The sequence below is a fragment of the Plasmodium gonderi genome (assembly GCF_002157705.1).
Source record: "Plasmodium gonderi DNA, contig: Chr08, whole genome shotgun sequence".
In the NCBI taxonomy this organism is placed as follows: Eukaryota; Apicomplexa; class Aconoidasida; order Haemosporida; family Plasmodiidae; genus Plasmodium; species Plasmodium gonderi.
This window is the reverse complement of record NW_021628933.1, coordinates 784,812-803,859: the sequence shown is the minus strand read 5'-3', so window position 1 is coordinate 803,859 and position 19,048 is coordinate 784,812. Positions and strand designations below refer to the sequence as shown.

Genomic DNA, 19,048 nt, shown 5'->3' with positions numbered 1-19,048 from the left:
TAGGGGGAAAAAAAAAAAAATGTATAATAATATGATAATATAACAATATAACAGTATGATAATATAATAAAATTATAATATAATAAGATAGTAATGTAGTAATCATGAAAGAAAAAATTGCGTACATTCAAATTGTTTTTAAAACATTTCTTTTACACCCCATAAGGATTTGTAACGCAAGAATCAAGAATTTTTTTTTTTTTTTTTTTTTTTCTTTTTTTTGGAGTTCCCTTTGAAAAAATATGCTTTTTTTTTCTTCTTAATTCGGTCTGTTTATGAAGAAGTTAAACAGGTAATTAATAGTTGTGTAAATTGTATTGTGCTATTTTTCCTTATTTTCGTTTTTTTTTAATTTTCCTTTTTTCTCATTTTCTTTTTTCCTTATTTTGGATTTTTGCTATTTTGGTTTTTTCATTTTTTTTTATCTGGAATTGTCACAACTCATTTATGTGATCTTTACGAGAGAGGGAAAAACTATCATGTCTATGTGGATATATCTTGTGTACATGAGACCTAAGCAGGTATTTAAGGCAAGATTATGCATGTAACATTAATTCCTTTTTTTTTTCCCCCGCTTGTCCTTTCTTTTCTTTTCCCCTATTTTCTTTATTTTTAACGCTTCAATTAAGTGCTGAGGACAGATTTGAAGCAATTTGTGTACAAAGGACATTTGTTCTAATTCCTATATACATAGTATAAATAGGAAACATTTATAGTTTTTCTCTTAAACAAAAAAAAAAAAAAAAAAAAAAAATATATATATATATATATATATGTCACATTGTTACCTCCTGTAGAATGCCATAAAAACGGTTACAGGAAAACATTATGATGATGTTGATGTAAAATGTATACAAAAGAAAGGTCCTCTCACAGGTCTTTTTCAGAACACAATTTGCTTTAAGTAATGAAATTATCGCTAGGGACACACACACACACAAAGCGGTTTCTTCCATCTTCCTTTTCCACCCAAAGATCCCGATACTAATGGAAAAAATATATATATATATATAAATAAAAAAAAATAAAATAACACCTCACAATTTAATTTCGCGCAAAGTAAAACATGTGTGCATTTACAGACGGGACATTCAATATCGGCATTTCATTTTCTCAAATTGCTTTTTTTTTTTTTTTTTTTCTTGTTTTTTGAAACGTAAAATTATGACATCATTTATTTCCTCCTTTACAAAATAAGAAGTACCTAAACTTGAATGAATCTCATTTGCTGTAGACGATGAAACATATACCAGCATGGTTTTTCCCTGATGATCAGTACGATTTTGTAACTTTGGGGTCATCTGAATATATAATATAACGTAATATAATCTAATCGTGCGTATACCGGTATGTTCCTGTTAATGATCCCTGGGAGTGTGTTTTTTTTTTTTTTTTTTTTTTTTTTTTTCATGAACAAATTTGTTGACTCCCTGTGAGAATGCGCATTAGGGACCTCTCCCTCTCACCCCCACCTCTGTACATAAAACAAAACTAGACAAAAAATGAAATCAGAAAGGGATAAAAACAAAAAAAAAGAAGATGCACATTTGCTCAAGGCAAAGGAATTGAAGGAAAAAATCGAATCTCTCAAAAATGATTTAGGTGAGCTGAGGGACCTATTACTCCCATAGATCCTACCAATGACATTTCACAGCACACATTTCATAGTCCTCTATTACGAACGTCATTAAAAAATGTCTTATCGTGTTCCCATACCTACCAATTTCTCCTATTTGTACACATGCATATACACACATATATATGTGCACATATACACGACCCCCCATGTGGACTATCTGAGCAGCTGAAAAAACTAAACTCATTAAGACGCTAAAGGAGCAAAGAGAAAACAAAATTGAAAACATTAAACAACTAGAAGTAAAAAATAAAGCCAACTACGAACATTTCCTAACTGAATATGAACAAATCTTAAATCAGTACAAAAATATAGAAAGCGAAATTTACGATGTCCTAGCCGATTTAAAATTGCTGTCTGAAAGATCGTATAACGAAATATGTAATTAATATGAGTAAATGAGTATCCCCCTACTCGTTTCATATTATTTTATACTACTTTACGTTATTTTCTTTCTTTTCTTTTTTGTCCTTTTTATTTCTCATTCGTTTTCTTTTTTTTTTTTTTTTTTTTTTTGTACACCCTGTTTGCACTCAAAATAATTGCAACACATTCTAATATTCATGCTGTACTCATTAAAATATAAAAAAAAAAAAATATAATAAAATAATAAATCATTTTTGAAAATTATTTAAAAAAAAAATAAAAAAAAAAAAAAAAAAAAAAAAAAACAGTAACACTTAGGAAAGAGAAAGACACCATTCTTATGAATAAAAAATTAATACTTGAGGAAAAAAAAAAAGAATTCCAAGAACAAATGAAAACAGTTGCCTTGGATATAACAAATCATTCAAACATGTTAAACGTAAGAAGCTTGTCAAGAGTTTTACTTACCCCGTATATTTTTGTGTAACTATATATGCGAACATTTATAAAGCCGATATTATAAATGTATAAAACATGTTAAATATTCATTTTGTAATATCCCTTTTTTATTATAACCCATTCTCCCCCTCACCACGCCCCTCTACGCTCGTTTTCAATCATTAAAGGGTGTACTTTTGAAAATAAAAGAAATTTTTAAAAAAAACCATGTCCAATATCAGCACGAAGCAGGTATTATAACACAAAAAGTGTCAGTTTTATTTTATTTTAACTTGTTTACTTTGTTTTGTTTTACCTTACTACACTTATTTCATTTTACCTTATTTACTTTGCTTTATTTTTTTTCTTGTTTTCTTTTCTAGCTCTGCTTAACGAAATTTTTTTTTTTTTTTTTTTCTTAACGTATGGTCATTTTTTAGCGCACCTTTATATATGCCCAATTCTATAAACTTTGTGTGTCACATTTTCATCACCTTTTTTTTTTTTTTTTAATAACAGATTTAAAGCCACTGTTAATACGATTGCAAAGTATTGGCAAAAGATAAGGTAAGAACAAATGTGCATATATATTCACATTCTATTCTGTTCATTTATTTTTTCCCCTTCGTCTCTTGTGCACACAACCACTCATATATTGTCTCCTTCCCCCTATCATTTTTTATGTGTTAACATGAATAAGCAAAAATATGATCACGTAAAATCTGTTTCTGTTTTGAAGGTAAAAATTTAAAAGACACATTTGTCTCTACTTATTGGTGTACATTCCCTCTTTGTGATATTATAACTCATTATTTTTTTTCCTTATTTTTAATAGGGCTGTATACATATATAAACGCCATGAGGTGAGATATGATGTGTCTCTTTGGATATGTACATATATACAAACACATATGTATATGTATATGTATATATATATATATATATATATATATATATATATATATATATATATATACATTCGTGCACAAGGCAAAGACCACCTAATTTTCGTAAAAAGATTAAATTTTTTTTTTTTTTTTTAAAAAATTAAGTTTCCTTCCATTAATGAATGCATAAAAGGGGGGAAAAAATTTACAAGTTCTTCTATCGCGTGTATACTCACATATATATATTATATGAAAAAAAATATATATATATATACATGCAGTTAGGGAGGTAAATTTTGTGTGTTAAAAAGTGTTAATATTAAAACGAAATATGCACCTAAAAGAAACAAAACACAAGCATAATACATTTATTATATTCTCTCGAAGAAAAAAAATCGTATGGGTTACAAAAAACCAAACGGACAAAATCCATCACGCAATCATTTTTTAATGTTTCAATTCAGCACTTAAAATATTAGTGGCTTCCTTGGACTCTGGCAAAGACTTGACATTTTTTCCTGCATCTTCTTTGGATTCTGTGTGCAATTCCATTAATTTCGAAATATCTAATTTTGGTCTCTTTAAAATTTTTACTTTTCTTATTAAAACATTTTGTAAGGGAAATATTTTCTTACATTGTTTTTCAACTTCTTTTCCAATTGATTCTGGAATAAATTTTTTCACAAGATCTTTTAATAAAACTTTACTGGCTTCAGCATTCATAATATCAACCATTTTTTTTCTAATTTTTTTAATTTGACTTGTTTGTGCATAACAAGTTGTTTTCGTCTGATTTGGTCTTTTTTTCGTAAAAGCAATACAGAACATTCTCAACTGATAGTTATCAATCGTTTTCACATCCGTGTATCCTTCAATCAATGTATATCCCTTTCTTATTAATGAACATAATTTATCCCTTGTTATGCTAAGACCACAAAAATCTGTGTAACAATCTTTATTTATGATGTGGTCACAGCACAATTTTATTTTCTTGTGTGCTTGATCTTCATCGTTGTTCAAGTCAGCAAGGTTTACCTCGTAAATTCTTCCCTTCAAGCTGTCTGTTGCCAATTCTGTAGGGGTGCACAAAAGGAACAAAATATATAGGGTGTGGAAAAAAGTATGAACGACAAAATGTAAGCGTTGCAGAAACAATCACACTTTACACGTTTATGAGTATTTTTTCCATTTCTCATGTACAAATGTGAGCACAAAAAAAAAAAAATAAAATAAAATATGCACCGTTTGTGTATAACACTTTTTTGAGGCGAAATAATCAATCAACACAAAATTTCTTTAGAATAAATAAACACAATAAAATCACAACCATTGATTTGTAATGTATACTATTGCAATATATCAAGCCATTCGTATGAACATTGGCTAGCTGTGTTTTTTCGTTGTATTAACAAAAAAAATAGAACAAAAAAAAAAAAAAAAAAGGTAAAATAAACTGATAATATTTGGCTGGCTTCACAATTACATACTGTTCGCCTTAATTCCTCTTCTTTCGAAACTTACTTTTTCCAATGGTTTTTGTAACTAGGGTTTTCCCGAAGTTTCTCACCAAAAACATTTTAGGGGCCTTAAGGTCATACCATTCCTTCTTGGTAAAAACATCAGTAACCTTTTTCTTTCCTCCTTTTTTTCCCTTTGAGGTTCTCTTGTTTTTTCCTACTGCCATTTTTCTTTCCCTTTTTTTTCTCAGTTATTTATACAGCTTCAAATGTTCGATATTAAAAGTTATTCAAATGGATTTTAAAAGTTTATTTGAAAAGGTATAAAAGGAAATAACCTCACTTGAATATTTTTTAAAATACTTATTAGGTTGTCCCCTTATGTGAGAGTATATAAATTAAATGTACATACGTAAAAGGATATATATGTATTTATATTTCTGTACCCGTATACAATTTTATTACACGTAAAACGTATTTATTTTAACTTTTTTTTTTTTTTTTTTTTTTTTTTCTTTTTAAAATAGCTTGTTCTACCAATGCAGTAAATGAATGAATATATATATTTTTTTTTCATGTGGAACATATATTTTAGTACCCTCTTTTTTCATATGTTTCATATTACGTGTACCGTTTTTATTTCTCAACGATGTGCGCATAGATATGGTATAAAACTTTTATATTTTTTTTTGCTTCTGTTTTTGGATCCACGTGAGTATGTTTGGAGGGGGGGATTGGGAACATTATTATATTTTCTTTTAACTATGTAACTCCAACGAAATTCATGTCACCATGCGTGTTATACTTTTCGTCACATAATTCGCTGGCCCGCTGGCCTGTTGCCCTTTTATTTTCATATTGCCCCTTCAAGCAAACTAATTTTCAAAATAGGCTCGTTTTTCATTGTTCAATTAATAATAGTAATAAAAATGTAACGCACTTGTTAAGAATATGTTGAGAGGGGGGGGGGGGGTAACGGATTAATATTCATTTTTTTTGCGTGTATTTATTTTATTTGTTGTTACTACAGCTTATTAAATGTAGTACATGATATGGCATATTGCTGATGCTGCACTAGGATCAAAATATATTATGTAAGTTCTCATACAATAAAATAATAGTATTGCAAGACTGTATATGAATACATATGTGAATATGTATGTATATTTTTTCCTTTTTTTTTTTTTTTTTTTCCCTAAATCTATTCTTATTTCGTGGTGATAAAGGGGGTATACAACAATTCGTAATATTTTTTTCCAATGATCATGTACCCTTCATTTTATGTATGAAGGCAAAAAACAAAAAAAAAAAATATATACATATAATATATGTCAATATTCTAATCATACTTATTTTTATGCAGAATTTATGCTGGTTTATACTTAACATTTTACTATTTTATTTATTTATTTTTTTTTACATGAACGATGTTACAGGGTTAAAAAAGGGGACTGAGAATAAAAGCACACTTTAATCAACAAATTAAATCTGCAACTGCTGCTGTGGCTTTTCCCTTTACCAACCTATGTACATTGTATAGCGCGACACGCATGTGTATATGTAGCATTTGTCCACGCTTAAATAACACAAGAGAAAATTTACAAAATTACGCTGCATAAAATACATGTGCAAAAATTATAACAAAAAGTAAACGCAACGTTCCTTCTCTCCCTTCAAATATGGAAACAAAAGAAAAAGAATTGCCAGGTTGTAAAGCAATGGACAGAAATTTTTTTTTTTTTTTTTAATTTAAACCTTATAAGAATTTATATCCCCATAATGATAATTAAGAAAATTTTGAATGAATAATCTTTTTTTTTTTTCCCCATTACAAATTATGTTACTATGCTATCAATAATACAAAGTTTAACAAGTACAATGTTCAGGGGGAATGAAGTTTATGGAAAATATTGGATTAATTTTTTTTTTCTTCCACATGATTAGCATTCATGTGTATAGAAGTTACACACACATATATATATATATATATGTGTATCACATTTGACGTACTTCAACCCACCCGTCCCATAGTGTACACTGAACCGGTAAAGATAAACACACATTTGTAAGCTCTCTATGCACCCGTGCTAAATAGCCATCACTTTCATTACTGTGTATTTGCAGTTTAGGTTTAATTAAATTCTTTAAATTGTTTTTACAGATGAAAGGAATTATATACATATGAATATAAAAAAGATAGTTTTCCTTGTTTTGCCCTATAAAAATAGACAAAAGTTTTTTGTTACAATAAATAAAAAGGGAGAAATGAGACTTCCTCCATGTTCTTTTTAAATATAAAATATTATTAGTGGGTTAAAAGTTCAAAGCTACGGTATTTCTTTTTAATTTTTTTTTTTTTTTTTTTTTTTTTTATGTGTTATGTACACATTTTGCGTATTTTTTTTTAGATCATGTATGGACTTAAAAAATAAAAAAAAAAAAAAAGGCAAATCGGTTCGAATTGTTTACATCAATATGTTGTTTTTTGTTATAAATGAAGCAGAACAAAATGGTTGTATTTTATGACCCATGTAATGTTATTTTACTTGTGTGGATCGTTTTCACTGTGCTTCCTTTGCCTTCTTTCTATATATTTATTTATTTATTTTTTTTTTTTATGTATGTTTATTTTTTTTTGGCCTTTAGTAATTTCTGTTTCGCTTCTTCTTCAGCCCTGAACGAGGTGCGGCAAATAGAAGATTTGGGATATAGAAAAGAAATGATATATGCACGTACGTGGAAATGTGAATAATGCATACATATATATATATATATTTAAGGTACTCATATGTGCGCTCATATGTGCACTCATATATGCATTCATGCATGTATAATATTCATGAACAAAATGCAATTTTGTACGAGAAGCTCCTGTTCCTGGATTACATAGACATAAAAATGCAACTTCTCATGTCACAATGCGGAACAGTGTTTGCAAACAAGATGACATGCACTAATGTTTTTCATTGTGAAATTGTTTTTTTACAAAATAGATTGTCGCAAAAAAAAAAAATTCTGCTTATAAATTCATTTGTAAGTAATTGTTCTCATACAGTGGTACATTTTAGACGTACTTTTTCTTTTCGGCCATCTCCTTTTTAAAAGCCTTTTCTTCTTCTGTCATTTCGACAGGCCCCTTTTTAGCCGCCTTCAATGGTTTTTTCTTTCCCCCCTGAGCAGAAAAAAAAAAAAAAAAAAAATACAGAGTTCACTCATAAGTAACGAATATTCTTATTTACACAACGTACATATAACGAATTTCCCAACACAGGAAAAATGCCTCATTAACAAAGGATTCATCATTTTCTCCTTCCTTTTTTCTCTTATTTTTAATGGTCATTTTTTTTTTTTTTTTTTGTAACTCGTGAGGCAATATAACCTGTGTATTTAATGGCATTGTGTCGAAAATGCTCGGATTAAAAATGAAATGTGGAAACTCTCAGAAAAAATTCGAAAAAGATACAAACGGGAAGCAAATGCGCAGATGGATATAAAAGACCAATGGAAAATAACTGAGCAGAGAAAAATTATTTTTTTCCTTCAATTTTTTTTAAAAGGACGAATTTATTTTCCTCAAAAATTTTTTTTTTTCCTTTTTTTTACTTTTTGGGTGCTGCATCAACCTTTTCCTTAAGGTTTAACTAAAAAATGTAAACCTAGTTACAAAAAAGAAAAGAAATAAATTGTGAAATTAAAAAATTGGCCTTTATGCATATCATAATAAATAAAAAAGAAAAAAAAAAAAGTGGATGGTGCTTTGTTAAATTGTAAAATTCTTTTTTTTTTTTTTTTTTTTCGGGCCAGTTAAGAGTCTAAAATGCATGGAATTAAAAGTTACCTTATCATTGAGGAAGGGCAATACATATATGTATACATATGCATACATACACTTACAATATACATATTACATAAACACATTATAAGTAAATGAATAAAGAGATCAATACCTTTTTTTTGTATTCATTTCGAGTGTGACAATTGCCTAGCACCGCCATATGTGGATACTCTCATGACAGTTTTGTTATATGGCGTATATACATATATATATATACATATATATACATATACATATATATTTATATATGCCCTATGATTATTTCGATAAAACTCCTTTATTTTTACCTCTTTTCGTGGTGCTTTTGCTTAATAACAGTTTAACAATTTTTTGGGAAAAACTCAATTGTTTAACGTCCCAAAAATTGTGATAAAAAAAAGAAAAAAAAAATAAAATGAATGCATGCATGGAGTGGAGGAATGAAGAAATTATTTTTTTAAATGATACATCAAACAGTTAACTTGTATATATATATATATATATATGTGTACATATCATATTAACCTAGCTGTTTAAGAATTTGAAATTATAAAATCCCCATGGTTACACTTTGGGTATTCATATCACCATGTTATATTATATGCCTAAGCACACCTACGAAAGCTTCGATATAATGTATGTGTATACCCAAACATATACGTATACTTGTGAAAGCATATGCACCAGATGTATCTTCATACTGACAAATGAAATCCAACCCCATCATGACCTCCAAGCAAACACAATTAACTAAATTTTACTGTGACAGCTTTAGAGGATAAAAAAATTATATTTTAATTTTGCTATAATTTTTTTTAAGAAAGCAATAGCAAAATTCAACAGAAGGGACACACATATATGTGTATGTACATGTAAATACCCCCTATGAATATATAACATAATAAACCTTTCACAAATTTCAAAACAAGAGAAAAAGTGTATATGCATTTATACATGTACACTTGTATGTGTTATTAAAACGTGCACATGTATATCATGTGATTCTTCCGACAGCTGAACCGTCCTTGACATAGCACAAGTATAAAGGTCATTTTGCACATTTGCACATTTGCACATTTGCACAAATCAGACAAGCATGGCTGAAAGATATGTTTGAAAAGGGGATAAGTGTCGTCTGTTTAGAGGAAGAGGAACGCTGTCATTGAAGGATACATTTGATCAAATATATGTAAAACCTAAGCATGTATGTCTTTTGTACATGTTTTTGTATGTCTTGACGTAGGAACATTTAACATTAAAGACAAAACACACATGTTTCCATATATACAAATTCTTTTCATATACCCCGTGCTCTTACCATTTTTGACAGTTTTAAAGGAACAACACCTTTTACCATGTATATTCATTCACTATTCATTTGAAACATGGATCTCATATTTGTAGAAATACATGTACACAAATGAGAACCCCATTTTCAGTAATTTGTAAAGCGAGTTTTATTTCTCAGTGTTCATTTTTTTTTTCTTTTTTTTTTTTGTGCCTTTTTGTTTTTATTTTTAATTATTTCTCCTTTTTTTTTTTTTTTTTTTTTTTTCGTATAAATATGAATATATATTTGTGTTTATTTTTAAATGGAATATAAAGAAAACGAAATAGATGCCGCATACATTTATGTGTTCATTACACACACGTGTCCCCCCAATTTGTGATCATAAATAATTTTTTTTTTTTTTTTTTCCATCTGAACAGTGTGCTTATTTTATCTTTTTTGGGGCTACCTCCATCCGGTCTTTAAGTATACCCATATGTACAATTTTATCTTCACCTTTCCCACCCAACCCCATAATTGAGTAATTATGAAAGGACGAAAAACAAAATAATAGACTACAATAATAATATGAAAGCTCCTTTAAAAAAACGAAAGGAGGAAAAAGGCTACTATAGCTGCTTAGATTTTGAAAATTTGTATAAAAAAAAAAAAAAAATTAAATCGAAATATTCGACATATAGAAAAGAACTTTATAGTGATAGTGAAATATTTGAAAAAAAAAAAGTACAAATAAAAAAAAAAAATGGATATATACATGTACAGAAACACCATATATTGCATAATAGGAACAATGACAAATTATTTCGGATTGACAACACAACTATATATAAAGATCACTTTGATAAATATGAAGAAAAAAATGATGAAAAGTTATCAAATTTAAAAAAAATTTTAAAAATATATGAAAATGTATCGGTAAACGAAAAAAAGAAACTTTATGAATTAATAAAATTCTTTTCCTTTACACAAGGAGGATTTCAAAATGATAAGTTGAGACAAAAATTATGGTTGCTTTTACTCGGATTTAACATCAATTTGTCTAAAGAAAAAAATTATAATGATCACCCAATATCAATTTTATGTAAGAAACATAAAAAAGAATATAAATCAGTTAATTTGGATAAGTATTTTAAATTAAAATGGTCACAAGAGAGAAAAACAGATCATTCGTGTAATTATGAATATGCCAATGATAATGGGAATCTCAAAGATGAAGGTACATGTTCACATTTGAAAAATGAAAACAACATTTACTATTATGACAACTCTTCCTGCCCCCAGAAAAAGGCATATTGTTTTACTACTTGTGACTTAACTGATGAAACAAATCTTCATGCCTGTTTTGCCAAAGAAGGAGAAAATCAATTTAAAAAAAATTTTATTGGATCTGCACACATGAGTGATAGTAGTAAAAATGACACTTGTGTTGAAGCCCCTCGTTCAGATATTTTTAAGGGTATCCCTCCGCAGTTCCCCCCATCTATGCAAATAAGCAAAGATATGAGAAAAGATAGTAACAAAGATAGAAACAAAGCAAGAAACAAAGCTAGAAACAAAGCTAGAAACAAAGCTAGAAACAAAGCTAGAAACAAAGCTAGATATGACGATTACAACCCATGTGAAGAGAAAAATGATGATTGTCTCCACAAAGGATCAAAAAGGAGGTTTTCCCAAAATAGAAAAGAAGAGAAACCCGATAAAGTAAGTTCACATATCCATTCAAGATCCTCATCGAGGTCATTCTCAACAAAGTCTTGCAAAACAGAACTGCTATGCACATCTTCTTTGGAATCTCAACAACGTTGGGCTTCGGAAAATTCGCTATACATATCGGACAGCTTTATTTCCTCAACAACATCATTCACAGCATCTTCTGTGTCAGCCTTCGAGGAAAAATGCAGAAAGAAAAGTAACATCTCGAAAGAGGCGTTTAAATGCAAACAGAGGGAATTGCATCGTGATCATATTTTTAATACCTCCAAGTTTTTTCTTCATTATACACATTTGTTGCGTTGTAAATGTGGTAAAAAAGGGTATAAATGGATGAACAGGAAGATGAATAAAACTGGACATAATAGTGAAAATAATATGAACGAGAAATATAAACAATCGAATAGATCATTTCTTTTTTTCAGTGAGAAAAAATACCTGAAAAAAAAAAAAAGACACAAAATTATCAAAATAAGAAATGAGAAAAAAGCCAAAAAATGCATCAAAAAAAAGATAAGAAAAATAATTCATTTTTTGCTAAATATTGACAAAGAAAAAAAAAATTATGATAAAAAGAAAAATAAAAAATTTATTATAAAATTGTTGAAGATAATTTATAAAAATATGTTAGAAGTTGATTTATATATAGTAGATTGCATAATAAGAAAAAATCAAAAAAAAAATAAGAATAGCATATTATCTTACTTAAAATATAACATTAAGAATAATTATAACTTAAATTCAAATTTAAATAAATGGATAATAGACAGTGTTTTACTTGATGAAAATGAAAGAATTCAAGTTAAGAAAGATGTCAAAAGAAGTGTAAATACATGGAATGTGCATAAATATAATATATATGAAATTAAAAAAAAATATCAATATATTTTAAAAAATATTATATGTAGTATTTTGTATAAACATTCAAATAAAATCTATTATGCACAAGGAGTTCATGATGTTTGCCTTGTTTTTGTAACTTTATATTTTCACAATTTTTTGAAAAAATATAAAAAATATGTCTTCTTAGAGTATTTTATATACAAATATGTAGTAAATAAAATCTGTGATTTGATTTTTTCAAAATCTAAAACTTTTTTTAAAGGAAGCACTCATGATTCACATTGTCACTTTGGTGTAGCAAACAGATCTATGGGTGAAAAAAGAATATACTCTTTATATAGAGAAAATTATGAACACAGTCAGGTACATTCCCTTTTGGAGACACATAAAAATACCGTAGTGAAAAAAACCGAGGTAGATATAAATCACTCGAATCGATTCGAAAAAATATATTCATGTAGGGAATGTCAGCTAAGGAGGAAATGTCAAACGCACAGAAGAGACATATTCAAAAACAACATTCTTGACATGTTTCTAATGGAAGAAAAGTATATTGAAAAAATATGCCTGCTGAAGAATATTAACCTCGAAAAGTACATAAAATATAAGACGAAGAAAAAAAAAAAGGAGTATGCTGTTTATTTGATATGTGAACGTTTTTTGCTTTTTTATATGATAGATTATTTAACATTATCTCTAGATGTGTCTATTAACAACACATTTAAGAGTATTGGACTTTTGTTGAAATATATAGACAAGGATGTGTATAATGTATTTTGCCTCTTGCAAAAGGAGCAACAATATGAAAACCTGAAATATGTAAAAAAAAATGAGAGTTCTAATTTTAGTAAAAATTATAACAATGAAGAAAAAAATAAAAAAAGTGTTCAAAAAGGATACAACAGTTATATGGAAGAAATGGAAAATAAAAGGAATTCCCTAATGTTAAGCGGAACTGAATTTTTCTTCTGCCTAAGTTGGGTTGTAACATACTATTCACATGTATTTACAGAATTTGAAAAACTGACGAGAATATTTGATACGCTACTATCGAACGATGGAATCTTTATAATTTATTTTACGAGTTCCATAATTTTAATTAAAAAAGAAGAACTTTTGCAAATAGCAAATAAAAAAAAAAAAGATCTTTTATATAATAACATGTATACAGAAACGCATTATATTTTTCAAAATATGAAATGGAAAGATATGAATGTAGAAAACATTATTAAGAAGACTTACTATTACATGAACTATAAAATACCCTTTGATACATTTTTAAAAAAAATAAAAAAAAAAATTTCCTTCCCTCCGTTCTCTCCAATATATAGCTACCCATTCATCTTGCATTATTTTCATTATCAAAATGAGCAACAGGGGTTAAGAAACAATTCGGCAGAAAAACCGATTTGGGATTTGTACGCCCATAGTAATTTCAAAAATGGAGAAAATTCCAATTATTCCCTCAAGGAGGAGGAGGCGGAAGAGAGGCAGAACAAACCGGGAGTTAACAAACCAGATCTAGTGCTAACCACTAGGACAGACAATACCACTAAATTTAGGGATCATACCGTAGATAACATTAACAAAAGGAATCCTTCATGTGATGAACACAGCAGTGGGAGAAATTGCAGTTTTTCCATTCAGAGTGGTAAAATTCAGGAAATTTATTACAATGACGAAGACAAAAATATCACACCTTCAGAACACGATTGGGTAGAAAACTCCATCCACTCACAGCCCAATCAGTCCATCCACTCACAGCCCAATCAGTCCATCTACTCACAGCCCAACGAAGATATTGTTACGAATGAGGAGAGTATGAACATGACCTCGAAGCAAATGGAAACATATGGAAGATATATCAAGGATTTATTTGATAAAGAAAACATAAGGAAATCAAATAAGGAGAAGGAAAAGAAGAACAAGCCAATTTGGAATGAAGAGAAGGATAAGAAAGACCACAATAATATTTATCTACACTACCCATACTCTATTTTATGCAATAACTTAGAGATGATGAATAAAGAAATTATAAAAAAACACTTATTGGTAGAAAATTTTTTTCAATATGTGTTTTATGATTTCATCGTAAATTACAAGTATATATGTACCATGTACAAAGCAAATTCGAGAAAAAAATGTTACACCATTCAGTATATAAAAGTGAAGGGGAAAAAAGAATATATTTTGAAACAAATTAAAAAAATAAAAAAAATTAATAAACATGAAAAAATTTTATATAAAATGGCAAAACATATTACTTTTTTTTACTTACACAAATGTTGGAAGAAAAAAAATAAAAAATATGTTTACATAAATTATGTTACAAAAAGGAAAAGGGCAACAATAATTTCCTCTTTTCACAACCATGCAAATAACGCAGGTAATAAAAAAACAATAGCTATTATCCCACCAATCTATAAATATATAGTTCAAGACAGTTTTGTTACCCAAAATTTCAGACAGACAAAAATAGGAAAATTTGATAAAACGGTTAAAGATACTAATCATAACAAACAAAAAAAAAAATTATTCTATATCTATTACCTTCTGAAAAATTCCATTTATGATTCACCTTACGTTAATTTCTTTTTTTTATTTTTTATAGTATCATTATTTTCTTCCGTTTTGTACTATCGTTGGTGAGAAAAGGAAAGAGGGCGCCTGTGGGGGTGGTGGTGGCTCCATATGTGTGCCTATTATTTTATTTTTTTTTTTTTTTTATTTATTCAAGGAAGCTATTTTGTCATACTTGCTTAGCTGTGCATGCAGAGCACGTATTTTTTGTGAATACAAACTTGCAGCATACTTATATATGTCACCATTTCTGTTGTACCTTTCTTATTTTTTTTCATCTTTCTTTATCTAATTTGCCTTCCCCTCCCTTGTTTCTCTGCTTCCCCCCCTTTTTGTTATATTTTTGCTAAAATTCGTTGGAACCGTTATAAACCCTCCCCCCTTTATGTGCACCTTTTCCAATTCGTCGCCAATTCGTCATCAATTCGTCATCAATTCGTCATCAATTCGTCATCAATTCATCCAAATGCATACGTTTACAAAAGTACATTTGTAATGATGCATTCATTTTGTTTGCTTTTTTGAGGAATTACTTAATTGTAACACACTCTCTTTGCCTCATCTTATTGATGATCGTTCTATCTGTATGCTACATTTTGCGTGTGCATCATTTTATGCATATCCTTTTTGTATAATACATGTTGCAATCCCTCCCCCTCCCCCTTTTTTTTTTTTTTGTGCAAAAATATATTCCGCTATGAAAACTTTTCCAATTCTTCCCAATTTTTTTTTTATATAGAATAGAAGAGATAAATGTAATGTTGAATAATATACCCCTTTATATGAGTTTACCAGCTACGTACAAAGCAACGATGTCATTTTGTTTTCTCTCACTTTTGTGCCATTATTAAGGAAAAAAAAAAAAAAAAAAAAAAAAAGATATGTTTTTTTTTGCATTTTCTTACATATACTTCTTAAACACTATTAATATTTAAAATATCATTCAAAAAGGTTTACATAAATTCCTCCACTAACAACCTTATTTTTCATTATTTCGAAAAAGCTCAGAGAAATGGAAAAATCTACCCTTCCAAAGGTGTAAGGGGTAATGTCCATAAAAAAATGTGCTTACTTGCACATATAGTTCTCCTTTTTTTAATAAACAGACAAAACAGAATGTATAAAAAAGTACTAAGATGTGAAAGGAATGTTAATAGGTCCCCACAAAAAATTGGTTACGCCCCATCGCTACTCATTAGTATACCTTGTGAGAATATTTACTATCAGTCTGTTCATATATATATGTGTTCATTTATATATGTACAATTGTGTTCTTCCCCCCAAAAAAAAAAAAAAAAAAAAAAAAAAAAAATATGAACAAGATACAAACAATTTGCAGCTTTTCACCTTACAATGCAATATATTTTTGAAAAAAAAAAAAAAAATTCTCCTTTTTCAGAAAAATTAAATAAGCTTTTACCTCTTCATGATACGCGAAGAAGATGTGTTGTAGTGACAAGGGCAATGAAGAGAAACAGGGGGTGGGGAACTTTCACAATTGAATACCTAAAAATGTCACTAAAATGAATGTACATCCAATATATTTACAGTCAAACTATGAATTCTACATTCTGCGAATTCGTATATAACACCCATCACGAGTTGCACACTAAAATACCTTGTGTAAAGCGCAAAAAAAAAAAAAAAAAAAAAAAAAAAAAAGGTAAAAGTTATAAGGCAAAAGGTATAAGCCATAACTATAAAGCAAAAGCCATAAACCATATGATATTAGGCAAATTGTCAGAAAGAGGTAATTCCTAAGAAATGGTGAACACAAAAGGATGATGATCAACAAAGCAGTGCACCACCAATCTGTCTGCTGTAAAGCATAATTGTGTAGTTCAAAACCGCCATCTATGCAGAATTGCACACACAAACATAAAAAAAAAAAAAAAAAAAAAAGGCGGTGGCGAAAATGTATACATATAGAAAGATTTTCAATTTCTACAAGAACAACACTTTTGCATTTTATTTGGGAAACACATGGTTTTTATTAATAAGTAGCAGTCTAGTATTCAGCGTGAAGTATTTCAAGAATTTTGAAAATCGACATTCTTACATAGAAGATGCAGTAAATATCCTAAAGGTATACCTGCATTGCACAAATGACACTAATATTAGAGTAATTAAGAAGAAAGGGAATATAGATTCATCAAACGAACGGGCCAAGTGCGAATTGTTGTTATTTTATAAGGGTGAAAAAATACAACTACATGTAAATGCTATAAAAGAAGACAAGGAAAAAGAAAGACTCACTAACTCTGCAGATTCTTATGATGAAGATAGTAAAGACATTTCTGACTATTTAGAAAATCCGTACTTAATTAAAAGGGAAATAAAATTCCTTTTTCATAAACTGCGATCGTTTATTTTATCGTTCATTTCAAGCAGGGAAAACGGAAATGACAAAACTGGCGAAATTGGTAAAAAAAATGCACAAAGCTTCCAGACGAATGAAACACGCATGGACAACAAGCAGGGAGATGTTAATAATCTAATACGAAACAAAAATGAGGAAATTCTCAATATAATCCAAAAGGGGAAAATGTGGAAGATCAGCAACATAATAATGGTAAAAAAAAATAAGTATGAGAATGAAGTACACGGAAATGGTCAGTCCTTAATAAGTCATATTAACAAACTTATTGATAACTTTTTCCATTATAAATACGAAATACATGCAGTATATGGAAATCCCATCCATAATTCTTACTATTACAAATATGACAAGAAAAAAAGAACATTTAGTGAAACTCAAAAAAATATAGGAAAAGTTACCCTTTGTGCATTTTTATTTTCAACCCTTTTGGCCATTAAAAGGATTTTCATATATAAAAACTCCTATTCAAGTTTAAATTTTGTTAAGCACTTTGTTCTAAATAATAAGGAGCTTTATAAAATAATGGGGAATAGTCAAATACAAATTTTAAGTATATCCGGAATGCATGAAAAAAATTATCTGAACAGCAAGGTGTTTATTCAGGTCAAGGAAACGCAAGGTGTAGTACAAATAACAGCAACCAAAAATAAAATGGACAAACATTTTTTCATACTTCATGCCAAGCTTTTGCTAAACAATGAGACAATCGAATTGAAGAAGTATTAACTCTCTTAAAAGCTATGAACTGCCGAGCTCAGAGTTGCAAAAGTATAAGTGAATGAAGTATTATTTTACCTGAGCGCTAAGAAGAAGAAGCACAAAAAATGATGCCCCTTCTTTTATATATAAAAAAGCGCAGATACACATACATTTTCGTAACTTTGCACACATTTATTTTTCCTGCACGCAACAAACTCTTCTTGCGCTTCCACCCTCCTTAAGAATAAATCCCGTTCATATATTTGTAGGCCCCAAGGAGACAGCATCGTTACCCCAACAAAATATTATTAACCACCACCACTCTTCATTATTATTTAAATTATTTACAAATATTTGAAAAATTACATGAACATTATAAAAATTGTTCAGAAAAAAAAAAAAAAAAAAAAAAAAAAAAAAATTATGCGCACCTGCACAGCTTGTGCATAAAATTATCCACAATTTAACATGAATATGTAATATTGTTTTTGTACAAACAGACCATGGGAAAATATCAATGGGTGCTGTTGAAGGAGGCGGTAAAAACATAATTTCCCAATATTCTCCTTCTCCTTTCTTGGCATGCTTAAGTTTAATAATTAAAAAAAATAGTTTGACAACTATAGTTACGAGTGTACATGTTTGCGTATGGTGTATGTGTGTATGATATCTTTTTATTTGTTCATATTTGCTATTTATATTTTTCATTTTTTCCCCATTATCAATTTGGCTAATTGAGGAGATTATTTCATGTATTATACCCCTTTTTGTGAATCTTGCTTTGTTATATTTTGTAACAATATGTCAAATTTCGCAAGATGATTTCGGAACATACATATGTTGCTGCTACTATTATTTTATTTTAGTTTATTTCCTTTTTTTTTTTTTTTTTTTTTTTTGTCTTTTTTGAGATGCTTTTTTTTTTTTTTTTTTTTTTTTTTTTTTTT

The 19,048-nt window shown here is 28.6% G+C and overlaps 5 protein-coding genes across 5 annotated transcripts; 3 read left to right on the top strand and 2 right to left on the bottom strand.

Annotated features, from left to right (window-relative positions):
* Window positions 1-1,502: 1,502 nt before the first annotated feature.
* Window positions 1,503-3,006, top strand: PGO_081620 (hypothetical protein; the record flags this gene model as incomplete). Its single annotated transcript, XM_028687384.1, has 5 exons — window positions 1,503-1,602; window positions 1,805-2,017; window positions 2,311-2,441; window positions 2,629-2,692; window positions 2,960-3,006. 5 exons carry the CDS (start codon window positions 1,503-1,505, stop codon window positions 3,004-3,006), a joined length of 555 nt encoding a protein of 184 aa, XP_028543185.1.
* A 768-nt stretch (window positions 3,007-3,774) lies between these two features.
* On the bottom strand, window positions 3,775-5,011 carry PGO_081610 (40S ribosomal protein S3A; the record flags this gene model as incomplete). The annotated part of the gene is made up of 2 exons (XM_028687383.1): window positions 3,775-4,400; window positions 4,849-5,011. The coding sequence occupies 2 exons, from the start codon at window positions 5,009-5,011 to the stop codon at window positions 3,775-3,777; spliced, it is 789 nt and encodes a 262-aa protein (XP_028543184.1).
* Window positions 5,012-7,409: 2,398 nt separating this feature from the next.
* Window positions 7,410-8,181, bottom strand: PGO_081600 (translation machinery-associated protein 7; the record flags this gene model as incomplete). Its single annotated transcript, XM_028687382.1, has 3 exons — window positions 7,410-7,458; window positions 7,859-7,956; window positions 8,164-8,181. The coding sequence occupies 3 exons, from the start codon at window positions 8,179-8,181 to the stop codon at window positions 7,410-7,412; spliced, it is 165 nt and encodes a 54-aa protein (XP_028543183.1).
* Window positions 8,182-10,456: 2,275 nt separating this feature from the next.
* PGO_081590 (hypothetical protein, conserved) lies at window positions 10,457-15,091 on the top strand (the record flags this gene model as incomplete). Its single annotated transcript, XM_028687381.1, has 1 exon — window positions 10,457-15,091. The coding sequence occupies one exon, from the start codon at window positions 10,457-10,459 to the stop codon at window positions 15,089-15,091; it is 4,635 nt and encodes a 1,544-aa protein (XP_028543182.1).
* A 1,846-nt stretch (window positions 15,092-16,937) lies between these two features.
* On the top strand, window positions 16,938-18,128 carry PGO_081580 (hypothetical protein, conserved; the record flags this gene model as incomplete). Its single annotated transcript, XM_028687380.1, has 1 exon — window positions 16,938-18,128. The coding sequence occupies one exon, from the start codon at window positions 16,938-16,940 to the stop codon at window positions 18,126-18,128; it is 1,191 nt and encodes a 396-aa protein (XP_028543181.1).
* Between the last annotated feature and the right edge of the window lie 920 nt (window positions 18,129-19,048).